The following is a 23,970-nucleotide window of genomic DNA, read 5'->3' as shown; positions in this document are numbered from 1 at the left end:
TAAGCATCTATTGTATGTGAAATCCTATGCTGGACATCAGATACTTTAAATCATTACCCACCTTTTTTTAATCTTACCACCAGTAAGGAAATTAAAACACATGGATAATTTTGTCATGAAAATGTAAACATTCTAAAAATTCTTCCAACATTAAGAGATCACAAAGGACTGTCCAAATTGGCAAGCACTTTGCAAAAATACCAATTTATTATAGTTGTGTATGCACAAGTATCTGTGTATGAAATTTTGATTTTGATAAATAACTTACATTCATAAGCATTTCTATACACAAAAGAACAGAAAATGGTTGTATATGAAATGAGAACTTCCATTACATATTGCTTCTGTGAAATTCTATAAATCATTCAGCACTTTAGACCTCTGAACCATCTTGTTTATACACTTTAATATATGTATTTCATTAATAGTGTTATCATTTTTAATCACTTTTTTCTCCCTCTTTCCCCACACACATTAAAAAAGAACCTTCATTTTGAATAATGACCAATAAGTATAATGAAGCAAAAAGAAATTTACATAGTAGGCATATCTAAAAAGTATCTCATCTTTGAATCTTGCGTCCATAGGTAGGAAGAATTTTTCAAAATTAGTCTTATGGTTTTGATAGGTCTTTTCATTTAAAAACTTAAATCTTTAAATTGTTGTTACTATATATAAATAGTTCTGTTTACTTCATTCTGAATCATTTCATTCAACTTCTAGATGTCTCTTATTTTTTTTAAAAATAACTACATTTTGATGATTTTTTCCCCCCACATAAGAGTGGAGGTCCTAGCCAGTGCTTATATTCTAATACGTATTGGACTGATAATGTAATATATCTGGTCCAGATTCATTCTGTGAATGACTGACTATGACAATTCCTGGTCTTGATGTCAGGAACTCTTTGTTAAAAATCTCTTGAATTCATGTAAAGGCTCAAGCCTAGATTTGTAAGTTTTCCTTTCAGGAACATTTCCAGGATTATGTCTCCTTTCATGACAGGGTTTACTAGGAGGTTGCAACATATAGAATTACCTAGCTTTTAGCAAAATATTTGGCAAAGCTTCTCGTGTTATTCTTATGTACAAAATGGAATGTTGTGGGCTAGATGATAATATAACTAAGTAGATTTGATCCTAGCTGTAATTAATAGTACAATGTTAATTTTTTTTAAAACCCTTACCTTCCGTCTTGGAGTCAATACTGTGTACTGTGTCTCAGGACAAAGAGAGATTTATTGGTCTGAGACTCGACTCAGGAATTCTCCCTAATATATAGGAACTGATTTGGGGACTTTATAATCCAGGACTCTGATATAAAAATAATACCATATTAAAAATAAGTTCTCACAATACTGTGTATTGGTTCCAAGTCAGAAGAGTGATAAGGACTAGGCATTGGGGGGGTTAAGTGCTTCCCCAGGGTCACACAGCTTAGGGTAGTATCTGAGGTCACATTTGAACCCAAGACATCTCATTCCCAGGCCTGGCAATTAATCCACAATCACCTACCTGCCCCTGGCACAATAATATTCTTTTACATTCCTAAACTGCAATTTGTTTAGCCATTCATCAGTAGACATCTATTTTATTTCAACTTTCTTCCTACTAAAAAAGTGCCATGAATATTTTGAAAGCAAATGCGGCCTGTTTTTCTTTATACGTGCTTAGCAGTGGAATTTCTGGGTTAAAGAGTATAGATGGTTTAGTCATTTTTCTTAGCATAATTCTGGATTGCTTTTTGAATGGTGGGATTAAAATTTCCTAGCTCTGCCAATAGTGTATCACTGTGCCTCTTTCCAGTACCTTTCTAACATAGATAGTTCTCATCTTTTTTTCATCTTTGCCAATATATTGTATGAACTAAAACCTGTTTTGCTCACATTTATCGCCTACTTCCTGACATAGGCCCCTTGGAAGTTGCTAATATTTGTTTTACTTTAAAAATGCTTTTCTTTTTAATGCTTTCAAATCTTTTATTTTTCAGATTGCACATTTCTTATGATTAATATGGAGAAAAGAAACTAGCCATGGGACAAAGTTCAAGAGACCTCCATGGAAAATGTTGCTGATGCTACTATACAAAGTCATATCATGAAGAGTCTATTTTGAGGATGATTTCATATTTAAACAGTTTTCATGTTGAAAGAAATTTGTGAAAGTGAAAAGTGAAAGTTCTTTTTATATAAACAATTTCCTCATCATAAAAATTTTACTTGTAATGGGCGAAATGGCCAACAACTCTGTTGCATACAGTGGTGTAAAAAACTCTTTAAAGGAAGCTAATCATGATGGAGATTTTGGAATTACACTTGCTGAGCTCCGGGCTCTCATGGAGCTCAGATCCACAGATGCATTACGTAAAATCCAAGAAAGCTATGGAGATGTCTATGGAATTTGTGGGAAGTTGAAAACCTCTCCCAATGAAGGTAAATTTTAAAATTTTTGTTTCTTTTGATTAGTCTTTTCTGCAGGGACAGTATTTTGTCTTTGATTTCTAAATTGTCCTATTTCCTGTTTACAAGAAGTATTGTGTTTCTACAAAAATTTTCGTGACTAAAAAGGTCAGGATCACTTGGTTATTATTTTAATATCTTAAATTCAGTTTGTATTTCTCTATTCAATATTTGCAAGATTATTCCTTATACACATTTTTATATTTTGTTTTTCATTTTCCATGTATTTTTTAATGCACCTATGCACAATGGAATGAGTGCTGGACCTGGAGTAAGGAAAACCTGAGTTCAAATCTAGCCCCAGAAACTTAACCTGTTTTCCACAACTTCCTCATCTGTAAAATGAGGATAATAGTACCTATCCCCAAAGGTTGTTATGAGGATCAAATGAGATGTTTATAAAGCACTTTGCAAAACCTTTTAAATCCCTCTATGAATGCCAGCTACAATTATATGATTGTTGTTGTTATTACTATTGACTTAATTTTTTAATGGTCTTTGTTTTTTACATTTGTTCTTAATTATAAAACTATTTTATAAATTTGTTTTCTGGCTAGCTATCAGGGAGCAAACAGTTCCTATTTAGTTTCAAGTAGTTTCAAGTAGTTGTAGGAAACAACTGTTTCCTTATGGTTGAAAGCATTTCAGGTCTTAAATAGGTACATATCCATAAATCCTCTATTTGTGCCTAGGGCATTTCTAAAATTCCATCATGCTTTCATATTAATTTAATATTTTATAATGGGTTGGCTAAGAAAATGGTATGTCCTTACTGTAATCATCTTTGAAATGGTTTCAGAAATAAGGGCCTATCTAGCTATCATAAAACATTTGGGTCTAAAATTATAGAATCATAATTTCAGGATATTTTCAAATATTATAACAGTCATATTAAAGTAGGAGAAATATTCATTTCAAGTAAATATTGTATCATGAAAAATGGATACTTGTTGATCCCAGGTTACTTTAATAAAGACTGTGAGACTTTTTTGTTTTAATAAAAAGCTGTTCAAATGGTAATAGTTCACATTTCTTGAACACATTAGTTTACAAAGTAATTTCCTTATGAAAATATATACTTTAGCTATTGCTAACATATTATGTGTATTTTATAAATGGAGGTATATTAGTTTCTTTCACCCATTTTATAGAAATTATTTCCAAAGCATTGTTTGTACTAAACATACTCTCTTGGTATCACCATCTATCACTGCTACAGTAAAACAGAAAGTGATAGGAAATTTTAGGAAAAAATGATATAAATTAATAGTTAATTCATAATTAATATGTTTATTAAAAGTTTACTTTAGGAAAATTATATTTGCATAAATCACACAGGAAAATCTTTGACAGATTTCTGGGTACATTGTACAATATCATTCATGTATAGCTATTTAATTAAACATTGTTTTATATAGAATTATTTTGATGTAATAATTATAAAAATCCATACTGGGGTCTTAAGGAAGACATTGAGAAGATTGAGACCATAATTTCCCTTTCCCAAAGCTCAAAAAAAAATTTTTTTTTTAATGTCATCTTCTTTTTTTGTTACTGAATCAAGACATTCTCAGTCCTTGAGAAGACTTTCTTCTATTTACTTGGCTCTTAATTTCATCACTTATCTCCTTCAAAATGATTCTTTCTCACAAAAGTCTACACTTTATATGTTCAGTTAATCTTTAAAACAAAAGGCCTCACAGTTTTCTCATCTATTAAGAGTTCTTTATATCTACTCCATCCTTTTTTATCCCTTTCTAATCTGCCATCCATCTGCAGCATTCATCTGAAGTCCCATAGTCTTCTTTTTTAGATTTCATAGGACCATGAAAATCATTCTACAAATGAAGGAACTGACCTGTAGGAGGATAAATGAGTTGTACAAGGTCATAGAGCTAGGAAATAGCAGAAATAGAAATAACCCCCAACAGCATTGACTCCATGTCCATGGTATTTTCCAATATATGTACCATCAGCATGGCACAGTGGAAATAAGGCTCTAAATCAATGATCCTAAAATATCCTGCTTCTCTCAAAAGTCATCAGCGCTCCCCTAAGTTGCATAGTGTTTTGGAAAAAGCACTAGATTTTTGCTTCAGGACATATGTGATCCTGTGGTCTGAGTCAGGTTTTGGGGGAACTCTTTAAGCAACCCTCATCCTTACTGAAAAGTGCATTATTTGGAAAAAAAAAAAAACCTGTTGCTTCCCAGATAGTTTTTCTTCTCTCTACTTTTAACCCTTCTGCTCTCCTGTTTCTTTTCTTGCCTCTAAAACGGTGGGGGGGGTGGGGGGGGCGGATTTCCCACTCCTTTTTTTCCTGAATGCTTCCAAGGTCTGAGTTCCTTCAAAAGTTCTCGTCTTCCTGATCTCTCCCATTCATCAAATTCAACAGGCAATTTATCAAGCAGCGACTACACAGTTTTGTTCTAGGAGTATATGCTGTTCTAATGAGGAAAATGTCAGATGATAGAAAATCCATCCGTTACTTATCTAGAGTCATTTCAGGGACCCAGGAGAGAGCAGTCCTTGGGATTCTTTCTTCAAAGACCTTAAGTAAGAGCTAGCATATGAGTGGAGTTTTAAGTGAAACAAGGAATTAGATAAGGAATAGAAGTAAAAAGAGCATTCCAAGTATAGGGGAGCACCTTCCCTTTAGGAGACAAGGTGGTGAAAATAGAGTCAGATATTTGCAATCTATTTGGAGTTTGGTTGGTGTGTGGAGCGTGTAAAAACAGTCTAGGAAGAGAAGTTGGAGCAAAGTTATAAAGGGTTTCAAATGCCAAACAGAGGAGTCTTATCTATTTATGTCCTATAGGCAATAGGGAACCATGCAAACTTTTTGAGCAGGATAGTAACATGGTGAAACCTAATCTTTATATTAATTTTGCAATTTGGGCTAGAATAGACGTGATGAAGGTCTAAACTTGTGCTACAGATTTGGATGTAATGAGACAGGTCCAGATGCAAGAGAGATTGTTGAGGGAGGGCTGAAGAGATTTGGCAATCTTTGGCAGTATAAGGGATGAGGAAGAATCGAGTCAAGGATAACTAACTCCAAGATCATGAAACCAAGAGATGAAAAGACAGCAATGCCCTCTATAATGCTCATGAAATAGCTCATTGGGAGAGTACAAAGGAAGTCTTCAGTGGAGGAGCAGAACTTGGCAAAGAGAGAAGATGCTGCCTCTAAGCATGAGCCTTTCCCCCTCTATCCCATTCCAACCCATATTTCCTATGAATCTGTTTTGTATATATTTGGCTTTACAACTTGTCTGCCCTAATAGAACCTTGGAAGTTGAGCAAAAACAACTATTGATTAATTACTTACTAGATGCCAAACACTAAGTTGAAACCTGGAGATCTAACAAAAGCTCAAAAATCCTTCCTTTACCCATGTGGAACTTCTAGTCTACCAGGGGAATCACAAGGCAGCTGGCTCACATCTCACCTGTTGCAGAAGCCTTTCCCTCCCCCTTTTCCAACCCCTTCTACCCCTTTCCCCTTTTGAAATTTTCTTTCTTTTATCCTGTCTATTTCTCAAATGCACTTAGTTATTTGACTATTGCTTCCCATTAAAGAGAGGGAGCCGCTTGAGAACAGGAACCTTAACTTTGCCTTTCTTTATATATCAAGTGCTGAGCATGTCTGGCATGGGTGTTCATATTGCCCTATGCAGTGTCATAAAAATGGGAACCAGACCATAAGGATTTCAGTAATAAGAGGAATTAAATTTTCTCTGTCATGAGAACCCTTTACAAATGGCAGGATCCAGATAGTCCTAGGGAAATCTGTTTTTTGTCTTTATATTGGCCCATTTTGACATCATACTTATATTGTGATATATCCTACATCAAATTTGTATTCTATTGATTTTTAGTCTTATGTCAACTATAAGCTTATCTGTCAGTAGTTTATCTGTGGGCACACTGGATAGAGTTCTGAGACTAGAGTCAGGAAAACTCATCTTCATGAGTTCACAAAAGGCCTTAGATATTTACTAGCTGTATGACCCATATCAAATCACTTTACCCTGTTTCCTCATCTCTAAAAATGAGCTGGAAAAGAAAATGCAAAACCATTCCAATATATTTGTCAAGAAAACTCCAAATGAGGTCATGAAGAATCAGATATGACAACATAAGCTTATCTATAGGTGGCCTGTTTGAAGTTGCTTTTTTAAATGTCTGATTTGTGTGATTTTAGCCTTTTCCCAAAGTTTCTCCATAATAACAAAGTCTTATTTTTAAGAGCACTACATTAATTTGTAGCTGCAGACCCTAATTCAGCTATATTTCTCCTTACAATTGCCTACCTACATCCATCAGCAATGTTATTAATTACATTTGTAAAGTGTTCTAATGCTCAAACATGCACAACCCATGCTTTTGTTTTTATAGATTTCGCTTTTCAGTAAGATTTTTTTTTAATTCTAAAATTACTAACAATACCTGCAGGAATCTAGGAATTCTGAACATCAGTTACCTCCTAGGTTTAATTAAAATTAAAAATCAGTACATGTGTTACAAAATACTATCAAATTTCTCTTAATATACTCTACCTGATAGCAGTTGTCTATGAGGTAGAGAGGAGTTTTCCCTTTTTGTTCCACAATTGCTTTTTAGAGTAATTTTGATTGTCAGACAAGCATTTGAAATTTTTATCGAGTTTGTTACTTGATTTTTAAAATTGTGTGCATCTATATCTATCTATGAAAGATTAAAGCATACTTTTAGAGCATATATCTAAACCAAAGTGGCAGATTTCTAGTTTAGCTAATCAGAGTTCAAGTACTTTGAACTAAGGTAAATGCCATCATAGATCTCATTTTCTTTGTCTCTTGTTGGGTGTTTTTCCATACTGTGAGATACCATATTTCACTGGCTCATTCTTCCTAGATATACAACTGACTGACAGCCACATTTGGCTGCTGCGTCTCACTTAATGGAAGCTTCTTGGAAGCAGGAACCTTGATTTTACTTTTCTTTATATTCCAAGTGCTTAGCACAGTGCCAGACACAAATGCTTGGAGTGACTGGGTATAGATAGCACTTTAAAAATCTCATGTCTGTCTACCTAAATAAGTAGCTTGTTTCTCTGTGAATCCTGAGATTCAGTCTCTTGTGAGTAAATTGGTCCCAAATATCTCTACAGTAAGCCACTTCCTCCATTTCTTCATATCTATCCTTAAAGAAAGCACTTGTAAATGAATGTTTTTCTTAATCCAATGCTCTATCAGAGGAGGTGTATTTAGTAATAAGAGTATAACTAAAAATGGTATTGGCTTTCTTAAAGGAATACTTGTTTGATCATTAGCAATGTTTGAATTAGTCTATTCCTTTAAAATTTCTGCAATCTAAAATTTTAAAAGAAAAATGAACACAAGTACCAGTTTTGTCATCAAGATATTTTATTAAGATTAAAATTCAAAATGAGTGTTTAAACTCATGCTTCCAAAGACAATAGCCACATTCGGTCATAAATGGGCATATTTAAAGTATTACTATTCATTGTTTCCCTTTTGGAAGTAGTTCAGATCTGTTTATGTTGATTTGCTATAGTTTATAAAGTTTCAAATTGTCTGAAAAATCCTTACTACATAGTCTTTTGTTGTATAATTTTCTGTTGTGAATGTTCTTTTGAAAGAATCTGTGAAGCATGTCATCTTGCACATTATCTTAGCAATTACTGTTGTCATTAAAAGTATGAATAATACCACCACCACCCACAGGAAATTTTGTTATCACCCAAAGAATCTCCACAAGTTCAGCCTGACTTTAAATTAATTAATATAAAATAGCAAGTGAAGTATTGTTTCTCCATAATAAACTAAGACCAGAAAAGCAACAGGATATGGTCAAGAAAATGCCTTCAGCTAGTCATATATCCAGGAAGACTTAGTATGGGAAGCAACAAAACAATGTATAAAGAAAATGAGATTTAAGAGGGCATTTACTTTAATTCAAAGCATTTGAGCTCTGATTACCTAAACTATAGGCCTGCAGTTGCCACTTTGGTTTAGAATTTGGGGAGAATGTTGCTTGGAAGGCTTGGTTGGAAAGAATTTGATCCTTCTGCTTATATTCTAGTATTGGTATTAATTTTTGTCATGTACCCTGTTCTGTATGTCCTATAGCTATTTGACAATATGGATGTGCTATCTGTATTTTAGGCTCAGCCTAGAATTGAAACGGGTTAATAATAATTTAAAAAAAAAACATAAAGGTCAAAAATGTCCATCTCCTTATATCCCTTTTTTTTCTTTTTCATTTTTATTATGAATTAGCAAACCTTTGGTCTGCTAACATAAATTAAGACTAAGTTTTTAATGAACATGCACAAGTTTTAGTGTGCAACATGAAATTTTTTAAATGTCACTTAACCCCAATTGCCCAGTCTTTACACAGTATTGATTATAAGACAGAAGTAGGTAATTTTTGTTTGTTTTTAATAATAGCATTATTTTGACTACTCTATGCTTTGCTAGAAACAAGACATATTTCTAAAATATCAGACCTTCGAAAAATCATGTGAGTGCATTTTTCTTGAGTAAGATTTTTAAATAGGCCGTGCTTTTTTCTTTTGTACTGAAGTAGAATGTTTTAAAGATCAAGACTGTGGTTATTCATTCTACAAATATTAAGCGTTCCTGTGCAATCATTTGGTTTGTTTTTTTCCCCTTAGGTATTGAAGGTGATATAAAGAATTAAAATAACATTCTTGCCCAAAAGGAGCATAAAGACTCCCAAGGGAAATAAAAACCCAAGTACATAAGAGTATAAAGTGCCATGAAATGATTGAGAAATCACTTCTAGATATCACAGAAGTTGTTTTTGCTGGAACTTAAAAAATATCTAGTCAGAGATAGGTAAAGAATGGGGGAATAGGGTGAACAGTATATTGAGAAGCAGGAAAGTGTGCATCTGGTTTGGAGAATGGTGAATAATAAATCATATTTTATTAACAATAAATAATAGGTGAGGCTTTTGTTCCATTGTTAGAAGTTGTCTGAAGCTTATGTTATCAATGACTCCATTGCTTAGTACATGTTGCAGAAGTCTTATTGTTTTAAATGAAAATTCTAAAATATCTCTACCTGATTCACTGGTCTTGTTTCTGCTTTCCTATGCTCTTTACTGACATAGCACCAGCCTCTCTGGAACAGACCTTCATTCCCTCCTGTAACCTCCCTACCTTGAGTCTCTCTACTCCAGTCCATTCTACCTTCAGCTGCCAGTGGGCTTTTCTGGCAACTCTGGTCTGATTGTGTTACCCTTCCCAAATTCTTGTGTCTCCCTGTTACTACAAGGATCAACTATAAAAATTCTTGTTTGGACATTTAAGATCCTTCCAGTATCCTAAGCTACACTGGGCCCTTGTGCACCTTGTGCAGGATTCCAACTCCTGAACCTATGCCTATGCACTAGTTGTCTTCCCTGTCTAGAGCACTTTCTCTCCCCTTTGACTCCTAACTCGGGGCTTCCCTGACTTCCTCAGAGACTGTTCACATTCCACCTCCTGTTGGAGACCCTCCTCCCCATCCCCTCTGGTACCTTCCTTCTGTCAGTGTCTTCCATCAGCCCTGTGTGTGTGTGATCTGTACATGTTTGAGGCCACAATGTCCCTATGCATACAGTGCCTGGTACAGCCATAGGGAGTGCTTATTGACAAATGTCTGTGGGAATGCTCTGGGTTTTAGTCAAAGATCAAAGTCATGTTCACTGACTTATTAGAGAACTCCTCTCTTTTAGGGGGTTGGATCAAGATAGCTGGTAGCTTAAAGAGTGCCCTTGAACAAGCCTTTTAGGGAGACCAAGATCAAATGCCTCCTCAGACCCTTGGGAGCAAGCCCTCATCTTTTATAATGGAAACGATAATAGTGCTTCTTACTTCACAGAATTGTTGTGAAGAGGTCAAATCACAGGCTCTACATCTTGGAATTTTTTCTTTCTTTTTTTTTTAAACCTTACTTTTCATCTTAGAATCAGTACTAAGTATCAGTTCCAAGGCAGAAGAGTGGTAATGGCTGGGCAGTGTAGGTTAAATGACTTGCTCGGGGTCACACAATTAGGATTTGAAGCCAGGACCTCCCATCTCCAAGCCTGGCTCTAAATCCACTGAGCCACTTAGATGCCCCTATATCTTAGAATTTTTAATGAGAGAAGATGCAGGACTTAACCTGACAAGAACTGGTATTGGAAGAGCAGCTTTCAGAGTTGAGAGAAAAACTTAGTATTAGCTCATTTTTCCTAGGTTTTCCTAGGTTTCCTTGAAATTGTCCCTTTTATTATCTTTTTATAATACATTCATATATCATGGAGTTTTAGTTGGGATTTAAAGGAAGCCAGGCAAGGTAATAGGTGGGTATGAGGAAGGAGACCATTCCAGGCATGAGCGATGGTTAGAGAAAACATCTGGAGCTGAGAGAGGGTGGCTCTTGTTCATGGACAGCCAGAAGGCCATTCACTGAATCAAGGAGGACACATTGGGGAGTGACATGTAAAAGCCGGGTCTAGCTTCTGAAAGGCCTGGAATGCTAAACAGTATTTTGTCTTCACTTCGGAGGCTGAGTGGAGGAATAACTGGAATGGATGGAGATTTGAGGCAGACAGACTCCTATTGGCAGGCCATCCTCATAACCAGGATGTGTGGGGATGAGGTCCCATCCAAGATCAGAGGAATGTTCAAGAGAAATTACAAAGGAAAGAAGAACCTGCCTTGTAACATATTAGATAGGGGAGGTCAGAGGAATCCAGAATAATTCCTAGTTTACCAACCTTGTTGTTGCCCTCTACAGTTTACAAGGAAGGTAGGAAATGGGGAAGGCTTAAGGAGAAAGATAATGGATTCTGGTTTGGACTTGTTTAAAATATCTACTGGACATTCAGTTTAAGATGTCTGAAAGGCAGTTGGAGATGTGAGACTGCAGGTGAGCAGAGATTTTAAGGCAGGGAAGATGAGAGGTGGCATAGAGGTAGTAATGAAATATGTGGGCACTGATGTGATTGCCTAGTATTTGTGCTAATCAGCAAAGGGGTACATTATTTTATGATTTGGGGAACATAGTTCCAAATTGCTTTCCAAAACTGGTATAAAAATTCCCTCCACTAGTTTACTGCTTTGCCCATTTTTTCAAAGCCCTTTGAACAATTTCATTTTCCTATTTTTTTTAAATTTAAATCATTTTTTACACTATCATAGAACTATATCATTTGCTTCATTTTGCATTCCTCTTATTAATGATTTGCATTTTTTCTTATAGTTGGAAAAGTTATTTTTTAATTGCTCCTATTTTGTGTATTATGTATCTCTTTATATTTAACTCATGTGCATTTGGGATTTATCTTGTTATATATACGATCTATATCTGATGCTAAACAGCAATTATTGTCAAATTTATGCTTTTTGCTAGCATTTATTTAAGACATTAAGATTTACAAAGCATCAAATAGACTAATTCATTTGATCCTAATTAAAAACATTATGAAGTAGGTGCTATTATTTTCCTTATTTTACAGAGGAAATTTAGACTGAGTGCCCGGTGACATGCCCAAGGTTATACAGCTAATAAGGGTTTAAGAAAACATTTGAACTCGGGTCTTCTGGACTTTGTATTCTATCCACTTTCCTATCTAGCTGCCTCTGAATACCCCAATAACTGAGAGTATTTGGGTTCATTCATCAAATATGCTACCATTTTTGTTTTATTTTGTATGTTGTATATCAATTCCATTGATATAATTCTATTTTTTAACCAGCATCAAAAAGTTTTAATGATCACTGCTTTATAGTATTGTTGGAGATCTGATACTACTTGATCTTCATTCCTGCCTTTTTTTTATTCCTTGGTATTCTTAACCTTTAATTGAATTTTGTTATTTTTACCAGTCTCCTAATATAAAACTTTGGTAATTAGATTGGTATGTATAAGTAAATTAACTTAGTATTGTCTTTGCCATATTGTCATAATCCAAGAGCAGTTATTTTGTTCATTCTATAATTATTTTTAATAAAAGATCTCTTTTTCTCTGTTCCTGCTGAGATTCAATCCCTCATTTTGTGGATAGTCAATGACCATTTTTACATGTTTTCAGTAGTCAATTTTATGGTCTTAATTGATTATATTAAATGCAAACATTGTTGCTAATCACTTGTTCAAACAGCATTTAACATACTTTAATTATATTAACTCAGAACGGAAGAGAATTTGGCTCTTAAACTATTGGTTTTAAGTTCAGACCCTAGTTCGTTCTAGCTCTTTGCTTATAATCTCTGCTATTCACGAGTTTTTAACACTTCCATACCTAAAAGAATCCTTTCTTCATATTCTTTCTCTAGAGCCACCACAATCCCTTCCAATCCTTGACAGTGGTTTCACATTTTATTTTTTAGGAGCTCTTGAATTCTTTTCAGTGCCATTCAGCTATAGTCATAATCTAGTTTGTAGAATGGTAATAATAGTCTTTTAAAATCTCTTACCAAGAAACATTTTATTTCCTTAGAATTTTTTTAAATACACATTTCCCTTTTGGTTAAGTCCCTCAACTCATATGTCCCTTTATGTTAGCTTAATTGTCCTTTTTACAGAATAAGGTGCCAGCTCTTGCCTCTGAATGTGGTATCTGTTCACTTTATTCTTTCACTCCTCTGGCATAAATTCTTACTCACAGGTCTATGTTTCCAAGTATCTTTTTCCTAGTTTACCATATACACAAATAACTTTCAATAAGTAATCAAGAAACAAAATTCTCTACCTTTGTGATGATTATTAATATGTTAACTTATGCCAATCATGCCATACCATACTAATTAATAATTACAAAATCAGACGGCATCAATAATATCAAATCAAATGGCTAGTTAGCAAAGATTCCTTTTAAATGGAATGTTCATTTTCCTTGGTAAGCCAGACTGTGCTAAATCAGTTAGCTGCTTGTTTACCACTGCTTATGAAGAACTAACCTACCTTCTCTGCCTTGCCATTCGACTCTTGACTCCCACATTCCCTTAGGTTTTTTTGTCCACCACTTACTGCTTCTAAATGATTGATTGTATGGCTCTTTAGTTCTCCCCTGGCCCCATGAGGATCAAACCAAAAGTGAGCTGAGCCATAGCAGCTGAAGGGCAGTCTTCTCTTGGAATTCAGTTCCAACCAAGACACTTGAAAATGAATAAATGATTAGGTTTGATGTAGGTAATATGTTTGACAGAGTTCCTAGCACTGAGGTTTAGTAATGAGCCCAGGGCAACAGAACTTGCCACTCCAGTTCGGGCATTTTATCCACTACATGCTGTGTCAATTTTATTTAGATAATTTCTTGATACAGACATATGATTCCATTGGTGTTGATAACTCCCAATGGGGTAACTCATTTCATTAATACAGATCTCTGATTTTTCTCAAACTTAATTGTAATTATCCTAGTTGCTTTAGTAACCTGAGAAGTTAACTAGCTCCTATGATACACTATGATACAATGTCAGAAAGAATATTTAAATAAAAGGGTTTCCTGACTCCAAGGCCATTATTTCTCCACTGGACTCTACTGCCTCTATTACATACAGAGTAGAAAAGAAAAATGGTGAAAAATTCACTGTGCAAATAAAAACTTCTATTTTGTTTTCTTAAATCATATAATCAGAATTTCCTCTACATGTCTTGATCTGACTGTTGCTTTGATCTGTTTTTAATAAGTGATTTTAATAGAACCATGTAAATTTGAATTTGAGGAGGTGAAAATGCTAGAAATGAAATAAAATTTTAAAATTAGCAAATATCACAACTGTTGACATGCTTGTTTGCTTCTTTTTTTTTTAATAGGTTTAAGCGGAAATCCTGCAGATATAGAGAGGAGGCAAGCAGTGTTTGGGAAGAACTTTATACCTCCTAAAAAGCCAAAAACTTTTCTTCAATTAGTATGGGAAGCATTACAAGATGTTACCTTAATTATATTAGAAATTGCAGCCATAGTATCACTGGGCCTTTCTTTTTATCGACCTCCAGAAGGGAATAATGCAGGTAAGTGAATTGACCTCAAATGACTTAAAATGTAGTGTTACCATTAAGAAGTAACTAATAAATACTAAGTATCATTTCCAGGGCAGAAAAGCAGTACAGTTAGACAGTTGAGGTTAAGTGACTTGCCTAGGGTCACACAGCTAGGAGGTATCTCCAGGCCTGGCACTCTATCCACTGAGCCTCCTAGCTGCCCCTGATGAATACTTTACTAAAGAATATGGAGAGGGAGGGAAAATGGAAAAGATGGGGCACATTTTAATTCTTTGTTGTTTTCAAAACTCTTACCTTCTGACTTAGAACCAGTACTTGTCCAGGATCACATAGCCAGGAAGTGTCTGGGGTCAGATTTGGACCCCAGTCTTCCCTTCTCCAGCCCTGGCTCTCGATGCACTGATACACCTAGGTCTCACTCTCCAGTTTTGAATGTTTTGAGTATCAGTTTTTTTGTCAAGAACCCTAATACTTTGAAAGTGGTTTATAGAGTAGTTTTGGTTTTTCTTTTTTGATTTGATTGAGGGGTTGGGGGGGAGGGGCACAGGGATAGTAGTGTTATCTCTGGGTGACAAAGAGTGCACAATTCATTCTTTTTAGGGGCATAGTTCCATTCACTTTCCAGAATGGAAGGACTAGTTCCATCATCAGTGTGAAAATGTGCCTATTCTCTCACAGGCCTAACAACATTTTCTCTTTTTGTCAACTTTGCCCATCTCATGGGTGTGGCAAGGAACCTCTAGAGTTACTGTAATTTCCATTTCACTAATTATTAGCAGCTTTGGACATTTTAAAAACATGGCAGTTGTTAGCTTGGATTTCATCCTTTGAACACTTCCTTTTTATGACCTTTTGACTTATCTTTTTAGGATTTTTGTTCCATTTAAGAAATAAGAACCAAATTATTAATTATTATCTTAAACCATTGTTTATATTTTGTAGTTTTTGAAAATAACTTTGTTAAAGAGCTTACAATATTATGTTTATCCATTATTTTCCTCCTTCCCTGGTTGCATACCTATTACTTTCCCCATAGAATTTGTTCCATGCATTCTTTTCTCCTCAAACTACCTGAAACCACTCCCTCCCCATTGACTCATAGTTTACTAAATAAATTGAGACTATCTGTTATGAAATCCCTCTTTTCTCCTATTTCTACACCTCATATCCCCATAACAAATGTCCTTTGTCTACTCTCTGAGGAAAAGATGCTCTTTCTCTCTTCTAAGGCCAACCCCAATACTTTTGCTTTGAGCCTAACCCCTCCATGTGCCCTAGGAAATTGCCCCTTCTCTTCCTTTATCCTCAGGCTTCTTTCTTATTGCCCACAAACATGCCAGATTTCCTCCATGCTTAAAAATAAATCTTCCCTTTATTCTGCCATCCCCTTGAGCTATTGATTTATATCACTCCTACCTTTCAGTGATGGAAAACTTCCTTTTCCTCACATCATATTTTCTTCCCAACCTCTTAAATCTCACCCAGCAAATTTACAAACTGTTCATTCCAAGATTTCCAATAATCTCTTTTCATTGCTAAATCTAGTGATTTTTTTTCTCATTCCTGCTCTTTCTTGGCTTCTCATTTGCTACTACTGACTACCCCTTCCTCTCATATTCTCTACAGTTTTCATATTAATGCTCACCCCTATCTATCTGACTGTTCATTTGTGGTCAGATTCCTTCATTGCATTATCTACTATGTTGTCTTTTTTTTTTTTTCATTGAGACCTGAGTCTGGATACACTTCTCTCTCTTGGTTCTCCCATGGAATTCAGTTGTCATCTTGGGTGTATGGCTCCTCAGTCTACATTTCTAGCCCTCATCTCTTTCATCCTAGGCCCCTATCACTATCTACCTTCCAGATACCCACTATCTAGATAGCCCATTGACATTTAAACTAAACATGTTCATATTATTATCTTCCCATTGAAAACTACTCTTTTGAGAATACCACAATCCATTGGTCACCAGGTTCACAATCATGGAATCATCCTTGACTTCCCTCTCCCTCTCTTCCCCCATCCACTTTCAGTCAGGTACTCAGTGGTGTTGATTCCGTGTCCATAGCACTTGTCACATCTGCCCTTCTGTTCACACCCTTATACCCAGCTCAAACTTGCATCATCGGAGTAGCCTGCTTACTGGGCCCTGAGTTTCTTCCCTAACCAATTTGTCTTCTGCCCTTCTCCTTAGAGACCTGCCTGGCCGTGTCATTCCTTTACTCAAGAATCTCAGATTGCTGATGGTATCTCTACATGTTTCAGTTTCTTCATAATCCAGATTGAAACTATATGTTGAGATTGATTTCACAGTATCCCCCTCTTTTGTTCTACAGATTAAACTATGTGACTTGCTGTGTCTCACATAACCCATTCCATCTTCCAATTCTATACCTCTGTCCACATGACCGAAATGTATTCCCTTCTCAACTTCCCCTGGCTGCCTTTAGACTAGGCTCAAGCTCAAAGTCTCCTGCCTTTTACTATCCTCTTCTGTGTGAGTTTTCTTCCCCCACTTCTGAAATTACTCAACATTTTGTATGTGTATTGTTTTCCCCTTAGGAAAATGACCCTCCTGGAGGTCAGGGACATTTTTCTATTTTCATCTTTTATCTCCCAGTACTCAGCACAGTACCTAGAACATCATAGGTGCTTAATGAATGATTGTTGAATGATTGCTGGAAAAAGTTGGCACAATAAAATTTCATCCTCCCAATACCCTTCTGGTTCTATTAACCTTGCTACTCCTTTCCTGCTTTAGACTTCAGAATCTTTTTGCTTACTCATCCTCTAAAGAAACAAGTGACTTAAAATGAATAGTTCTACTAGATTAAAATCTTAATCTGTAATATAAGGTATCTAGTTTTATCAGCCACATTCATAATAATTCATAAGTATAGTGTTAAAAAACAAAACAAAAAACCACCACCTATCCCTTATCAGAAGTTCTTTTTAACTGGGCAGCTACATGGCTCAGTGGATTGAGAGCCAGGTTTAGAGACAAGAGGTCTTGGGTTCAAATTTGGCCTCAGACAACTTCCTAGCTATGAGACCCTGAGCAAGTCATTTAACTCCCATTGCCTGGTCCTTAACTGCTCTTCTGACTTTGAACCAATATTCAGTTTTGATTCTAAGGTGGAAGGTAAGGGTTAAAAAAAAAAGTTCATGATTTCAGTTGTTTCACACTAACTTCTTGCTGTATACTACTGGCTGGTCAAAGCCAAGGCAGGATCATTGCTAGAAAATTACAAAAAAAAATCCCCTTCTGAAGAAGATGGGGAAGACAGGAATGAGTCTTTAAGCAGGTATGCTGCTTCTCCCATTTTCTTTTTAAGTATTGTGTTCTCAATTTACATTAGTCCAAAATAACTAACTTATAGCCTTCCTTACTATACTCTAAATGTCTTAGAAGTGTAGTAGAATCCAAGTCAAGAAAGTGCTCAGAAGTAATGGAATCATGGGATTAGGGTGTCATCTCTTAGGAGTCATCTCACTGAGGCCTATCTTGAAGTTGGGCTGATAGATAGGAAACTTGAAACAGAATGAATAGTGTCTGAAAAGATGTAACCCTCCTCAGACAATCTGTTCCATTTGAGAGTTACTTTTTATGAAGTTGTTTCTTTATATTAAGCTGCAGTCTTAATTCTATATAAGACCTACAGAAATTACCCTAGTTTTGCCCTCTTGTCAAGTTGTATTACTCTCCTCATCATGACAAAACCTGCAGCATTTAAAGTCTGTGGTCATGACCCCTCTGTCTCTGCTCTGGGCTAAACATCTCCAATTCCCTTAACCACGATCATCTCAAGGTTTTAAGTGCTTTCACCATCTTGATTATCCTCTTCTGGATGTACTCCAGGCTGTTAATGTCCCTTCTAAAAGATGATATCCCAAACCTGACACTTTTGGATAAGATCTGACCTGTGCAGGTTTGAGTGGAGACTTCCCTTTGACTCATTGCTCTGATTTATGCAGCTTAAATCCCTTCACTAACATTGGCATATTTGATTAACATAGCATCTGTCTTCAAGTCTTGGATAAAACTAGTAACCCTAGTCTTTGAATCCAACCATCAGTTAGTTCTACATCTACCTAATTGAACCTCTTTATATTGGCCAAAGGCATATCACAAGAATCTTTGTCCTGTGCCTTGCTAGTTATGTGTCTATGGCATTCTTGTGGTCTTGTAGGAACCCTGTCAAAAAAAGGAGTTGGGTTGACTTCATGGGCCAATGACTGTGGCCCTCTTTTCTGAGTACTTGCCTAGTCATCCTTTTGAGAGGCCCCCTCTAGTATACAATTCTCCAGAATCCACCTTTTGAAAAACCAAATGAAATTATTCAGTCCTGGCACATTTCTCTTGTTTTCTGACTTAGCAAAGGATTGTTTTCATTGCCTCAACCATTACATAGCATGCACAGGTGATATGAACCAATGAAAGGGGGATAGGAGTTACCTTACTGCCATTTTTTTCATTTTGCTTGCTTTTCAGTTGTTTCTCACCTCTCTTCTGTTCCATTCTGCCTAGTGTTAGGATAATTCTCTTTGATATAGAAGACAAAAGCCAAATAACAGTTGGATAGTTCTTTTTGTAAAGAATCCATTACCATTGTCCTATCCAACCCATGTCTCCAGTGTAACAACACTTTAGAAAGCTCCTATTGTTGTCCGTAACATTTTTTACAAGCCTTGTTCATAGGAGGTATTCATCTGCTTGATGGAAGGAAGGCTTTACAGGGCTTCTCCCGTGCTTGGTGTTGTTTCTTTTTACCTTCTGGACTTTTTGGAAATCTTTGCTCTGCTGATTTTCTCCTTGCAGCCACATCGGTCTCATTTGTCCCTTGCTTCCAGGCCCTTTTCTTCTCATCTCATTCATTTTCATAAGCAAAATCTTTCTTGGGAATCATTTGTGTTTCCTGGGCTAGATGAAATACAAGAAGGAAGCAAAAGCTCATAGACAAGACCTGGTCACTGACACCATGTAACTGATGCTCTGTCAGAGGTATTCTACATAACCACAAATAACTAAGTTAGGATGTTAGCAAAATACAAAGCACAGTGGTAACAATTAGGGGGTGTTATAAAAGCTTCATTTGGAAGATAGCATTTAATTGGGATTTTGATGGATAGTTAGGGATTTATGAAGTTGTGATCAAAATAGAAGACGTCTAAGCAGAGACATTCCCTTTTAGACCCTCAGACAGTGGGATCATAACCTGTTATCTCTCAGATTTTTGAGCTATTCCCAGCCATTGTCCTACAGATCTCTTGTGCTCTGATATCACTAGTCACTTTCACCAAGTGGGTCAGTGGTTTCCAATTTACTGACGATTCTTTTTTTGGTAAGTAGTAGGCTCTTTGCTTCTTTTTCTTTTTAAAAGATAATGTTAGCAGGCCAATCTAGAAATGCTTTTAGCAGAGTCTTATGTGTGATGCTTGAGATGTTGAAATCCCCCATCACCATCAGGAGGTCTTTTTTGCCCCCCTCTGAATGGTAAGTCTTGTCACATCAAATTTCATCCTCTTGCCAATATTCCTTCCATCATGCTTCCTTCTCCAAAGGTCTAAAACTTCCTTATTTAAGGGTAGCAGGATACAGAATTCAGATTTGGTCCCAACCTTTAACTGATCATCTCTTTTAACTTCTGGGCTTAAGTTCTTTCATCTTTAAAATGGAGATAATACCCTGCCTACCTAAAAGAGTTTGACATGAGAGTCAAATGAGATTATCTAAAGTGTCTTCCAACATTTGTGTGATTTATGCATGTCAGCTTTTTTGTAATTAATTGCAATGACGGAGATCCTTCTTCCTTTCTTATGTGTTATGAAAACTGAGTTGAGAAACTATATATATGTATATGTACATATATATGATGCCATAGTTTTAAATAAGCATCAACAGAACTTCTTCAAAGTCCCACACTAGTATAACTGCTGAAGTAAAACCATAAAATCTCAAGCTCCACAAAATATAAATTTAAAATGAAGCAGCATAATAACTGGCACAAGGCTTATAACAAAGCAATAGCTGCCAGATCAGAGGACAGTCATGCAGAGATCAAGTGTAACATTACTTCAATTTGAACTGCAGACTAAAACCAGTGCTTTAGTTTTTGTTAAAAAATCTTTATAACTAAAGGCTAATTCTTAAAAATGCACACATTTCTGTGGCAAATGTTGGATAATAATCTCATCTTTAACTTTCATCAATTTTAAAGGGCTCTCCTATCTCTGTTAACTCTTTAATATTAACAATAGAGAGCCACTGGATTCTATTGAATATAAAAACCATTCTCTTGGCAATGTGGAGAACTGACTAAAGTGGTAAAAAACTCAAGTCAGGGAGACCTTTTCACAAGGAAAAAAAAAAGATGTTGCAGGTGAGAAGTGACAAAGGCAGTAATGTTGTCCCATGGCGTGAAAACAGAAATGGTAATATTTGACATCTGGTTCAATCTGCAGGTCAAAGGAGACTCTTGAGTCAAGGTTAATGCTTTGGTTACAAGCCTGAGAAACTGCCAGATTAGTGGGTCCTCCACAGACATGGAGAAATTGGAAAGATAGATTATTAGTTCTGTTTGGACATGTGCTTGAGATGTCTCTGGGACATCACAGTTGAAATATCTACTTGGCAGTTGATAGTATTTGATTTCATCTTAGAGGATACACTGATACTGGATATAGGAATCTGTGAGTAGTCTGTAGCAGAATGACAAAGCCATGAGAGCTGATAGAGTCAGAATGAGAGACTAGAGCTTTGGTTAACCTATGGTTATAGACAAATAATATGGGTATTGAGCCTACAAAGGAGACCAAAAAGGTTCTGTTAGAAGTAAGAGAATCTACAGAGAGTAAAGATAGAAAAAAAACTGGAAAGGATCCAGGAGAAGTGAGGAATCAGTACTGTCAGATGCAGCAGAGAGATCAAGAAAGTTGGAAGACTAGAAAAAGGGATGAGATCAAGGGCATGTGTAGAGGAGATGACCTCGGCAAGGTGAACATCCACTACATTTTCAAAAATTGGGGAAAAGAAGATAATGTTAAGGCGTTTTGAGATGAAGACAAGGGGGGAAAGGGGAACTCAGTTCAAATGGATTCAATTTTCCTTGGAAAGTAAGAGACAAGATAATTTGAGAAAGAAGGTTTGGAATAGCTTCTGTGAAGAGTCAGGGGATACTTTAGAGAAGAAATGTAGTTGGATCATTTGAATAGTTGCTTGCAAATTATTTGTCATGCATCCTTATTTGATTTTCATAAGAATACTGAGTGTTGTTGACTTCATAAGTTCAGGAACTTAAAGGCAGAGAGCTTCATGGATTTGTTCAAGGTTACACAGCTATGTCAGTGGATAGCTAGAGTTTAAATCCAGTGGTTAGTAAAATATTTAGTTTACCAAGATGAACTTTATAGCAACTTCATATAAAATAGATTTACTTATTAGAATAGAATCAGAGAATAATAGAATAGAATAAGAGCCAATGGAAGCAGTTTTTTGATATTCAGTACAGTTGTCTAGTCTGAGTTGCAAATGTGAATAGGTAACTTGAAATGTGTTTTCAAGTAGTTAGATGGTAGTAGAGGAAATTGTCCCCAAAAGCTGTGTTTAATCCCAATACAAACTCAACACTTGTGTTGATTGTCCTTTTGCTCACAGAGACTATTTGGTAAATTATCTTCTTTCTTGAATCTCTCACTCTTCATTTCAGCAGATATTTTCCCTTATACTTACTGAGAGAGAGTCTAGTGAAGACATGCTTATAAAATTTGATAGGAGTTTACTCAACTGAGAGCTCTGTAAATCAGCAAAATAACAGGTCTAGATCCTATCCTTTTTATCTCTTTAAAATTATTGTTAGCTTTTTAATTCTTTAATATGAATAAGCACTGTTAAAGGGAGTTTTCAAAACCATTGAAAGAACCCGGCCCCACCCCCAGGTGCAGTCCTGTTGCCATTAATTATATTCATACATTTGGGTGTCACAGAGAAGGCTGGCTTGGAAGGCCTGAGTTCAAGCCTTGCCCCTGACATACACAAGCCCTGCGACTCTTGGTTAGGCACTGAACTTTTATTTTAAGGTCCTCAGGGCAGAGAAGAGAGGCCAGTAATATAGAGGAAGTCCCTCCCCAGGAGCTCCATGGAGGGCAGGGGTGGAGGGTAGGGGAGATGTATAATCTCATTTCCCCAGTTCCACAATAAATGTTTAAGATCTAGAATTTATCCTTTTTCATTTTTTTGTGTCCTCACAATACTCTATAAATAATAGGGAATTAATATTTATTTGTAGAACGATTTGATTATTATAAGTAACAAGCTACCAAATAAATACTCCCACATTAGAGTGGGAACTGTCTTTTATCCTTTTTTCCATCCCTGGCATTTAACACAATTCATGACCCTTAAGAGGAGCTTTAGAATTATAATAACCAACATTTACATAGCATTTACTATGTGCCAGGCACTGTGCTAAACACTTTATAGTTTTTATCTCATTTGATTGTCACCACAATCTTGGGGAGATATATGCTGTTATTTACCCCCATTTATAGTTGAGGAAACTGAAAGGTAAAATGGCTTACCCTGGGTGACACAGCTAGAAAGTTACTGAGGCAGGATTTGAATTCTTCTTGCATCCAGGCCTGGCACTTTGAACATTGGCATACCTTAGTAACCTCAGTAAATGCTTATCTACTGACTGATGTAAGGCTATGGTAACCACACCAATTAATTTTGCCCTTTTTCCCCTATAGTTTGTGGACAAGTTTCTGTTGGGGAGGAAGAAGGGGAAGGTGAAACCGGCTGGATTGAAGGAGCTGCTATCCTTTTGTCAGTAGTATGTGTTGTGTTAGTGACGGCATTCAATGACTGGAGTAAAGAGAAGCAGTTTCGAGGTCTGCAGAGTCGAATCGAACAAGAACAGAAGTTCACAGTTATCAGAGGCGGGCAAGTCATTCAGATACCAGTGGCCGACATTACTGTGGGGGATATTGCCCAAGTGAAATATGGTAAGCATCCAGGAGAAAGGACATCCTCAGCCCACCCCAAAGGCAACAATCTCACTCACAGTACACCCCTTCTTTGCTTGGTGTTTCAGGTGATCTTCTTCCAGCTGATGGGATACTTATTCAAGGAAATGATCTAAAAATTGATGAAAGCTCACTGACTGGAGAATCCGATCATGTTAAGAAGACATTAGATAAAGACCCCTTGCTTTTATCAGGTCTGCATTGTTTATAAAGGCTATATCAATTAAAAACTGTAAGATGAGGATGAGATATTCCCTGAAGAATTGTAAAAGTTGCAGAGAATTTATTGACCAGCATTGGATAAGCAATTTAAAAAAAACGTGAAAGCATCTCTTGGTGGGCACTGGGGATACCAATAAGAAACAATTACAACTCTGAAGGAGTAGGGCTAACATCCTATCCTGGGAGACCACAAAGACATAAAAGAGGATAGTTAAAGACTAATAGTTGGGGCACATTCAAGTGGAAGGTGTGCTTG

The 23,970-nt window shown here is 36.1% G+C and overlaps 1 protein-coding gene across 16 annotated transcripts in view; it reads left to right on the top strand.

Annotated features, from left to right (window-relative positions):
- ATP2B1 (ATPase plasma membrane Ca2+ transporting 1) overlaps positions 1–23,970 on the top strand; it is a 171,693-nt gene that overhangs the window by 104,395 nt on the left and 43,328 nt on the right. For all 16 annotated transcript variants that reach the window (XM_007503205.3, XM_056798634.1, XM_056798628.1 and 13 more), the window contains 4 exons: positions 1,990–2,431; positions 14,279–14,476; positions 23,217–23,471; positions 23,561–23,686. In XM_007503205.3, coding sequence (XP_007503267.1) covers positions 2,224–2,431; positions 14,279–14,476; positions 23,217–23,471; positions 23,561–23,686 — 787 coding nt within the window. In that variant the 5' untranslated portion in view covers positions 1,990–2,223. The remainder of the gene's footprint in view (positions 1–1,989; positions 2,432–14,278; positions 14,477–23,216; positions 23,472–23,560; positions 23,687–23,970) is intronic.

Source organism: Monodelphis domestica, chromosome 5 (assembly GCF_027887165.1).
Source record: "Monodelphis domestica isolate mMonDom1 chromosome 5, mMonDom1.pri, whole genome shotgun sequence".
In the NCBI taxonomy this organism is placed as follows: domain Eukaryota; kingdom Metazoa; phylum Chordata; class Mammalia; order Didelphimorphia; family Didelphidae; genus Monodelphis; species Monodelphis domestica.
Note: the sequence above shows the minus strand (reverse complement) of the source record. Positions and strands in the feature narration are given on the sequence as shown.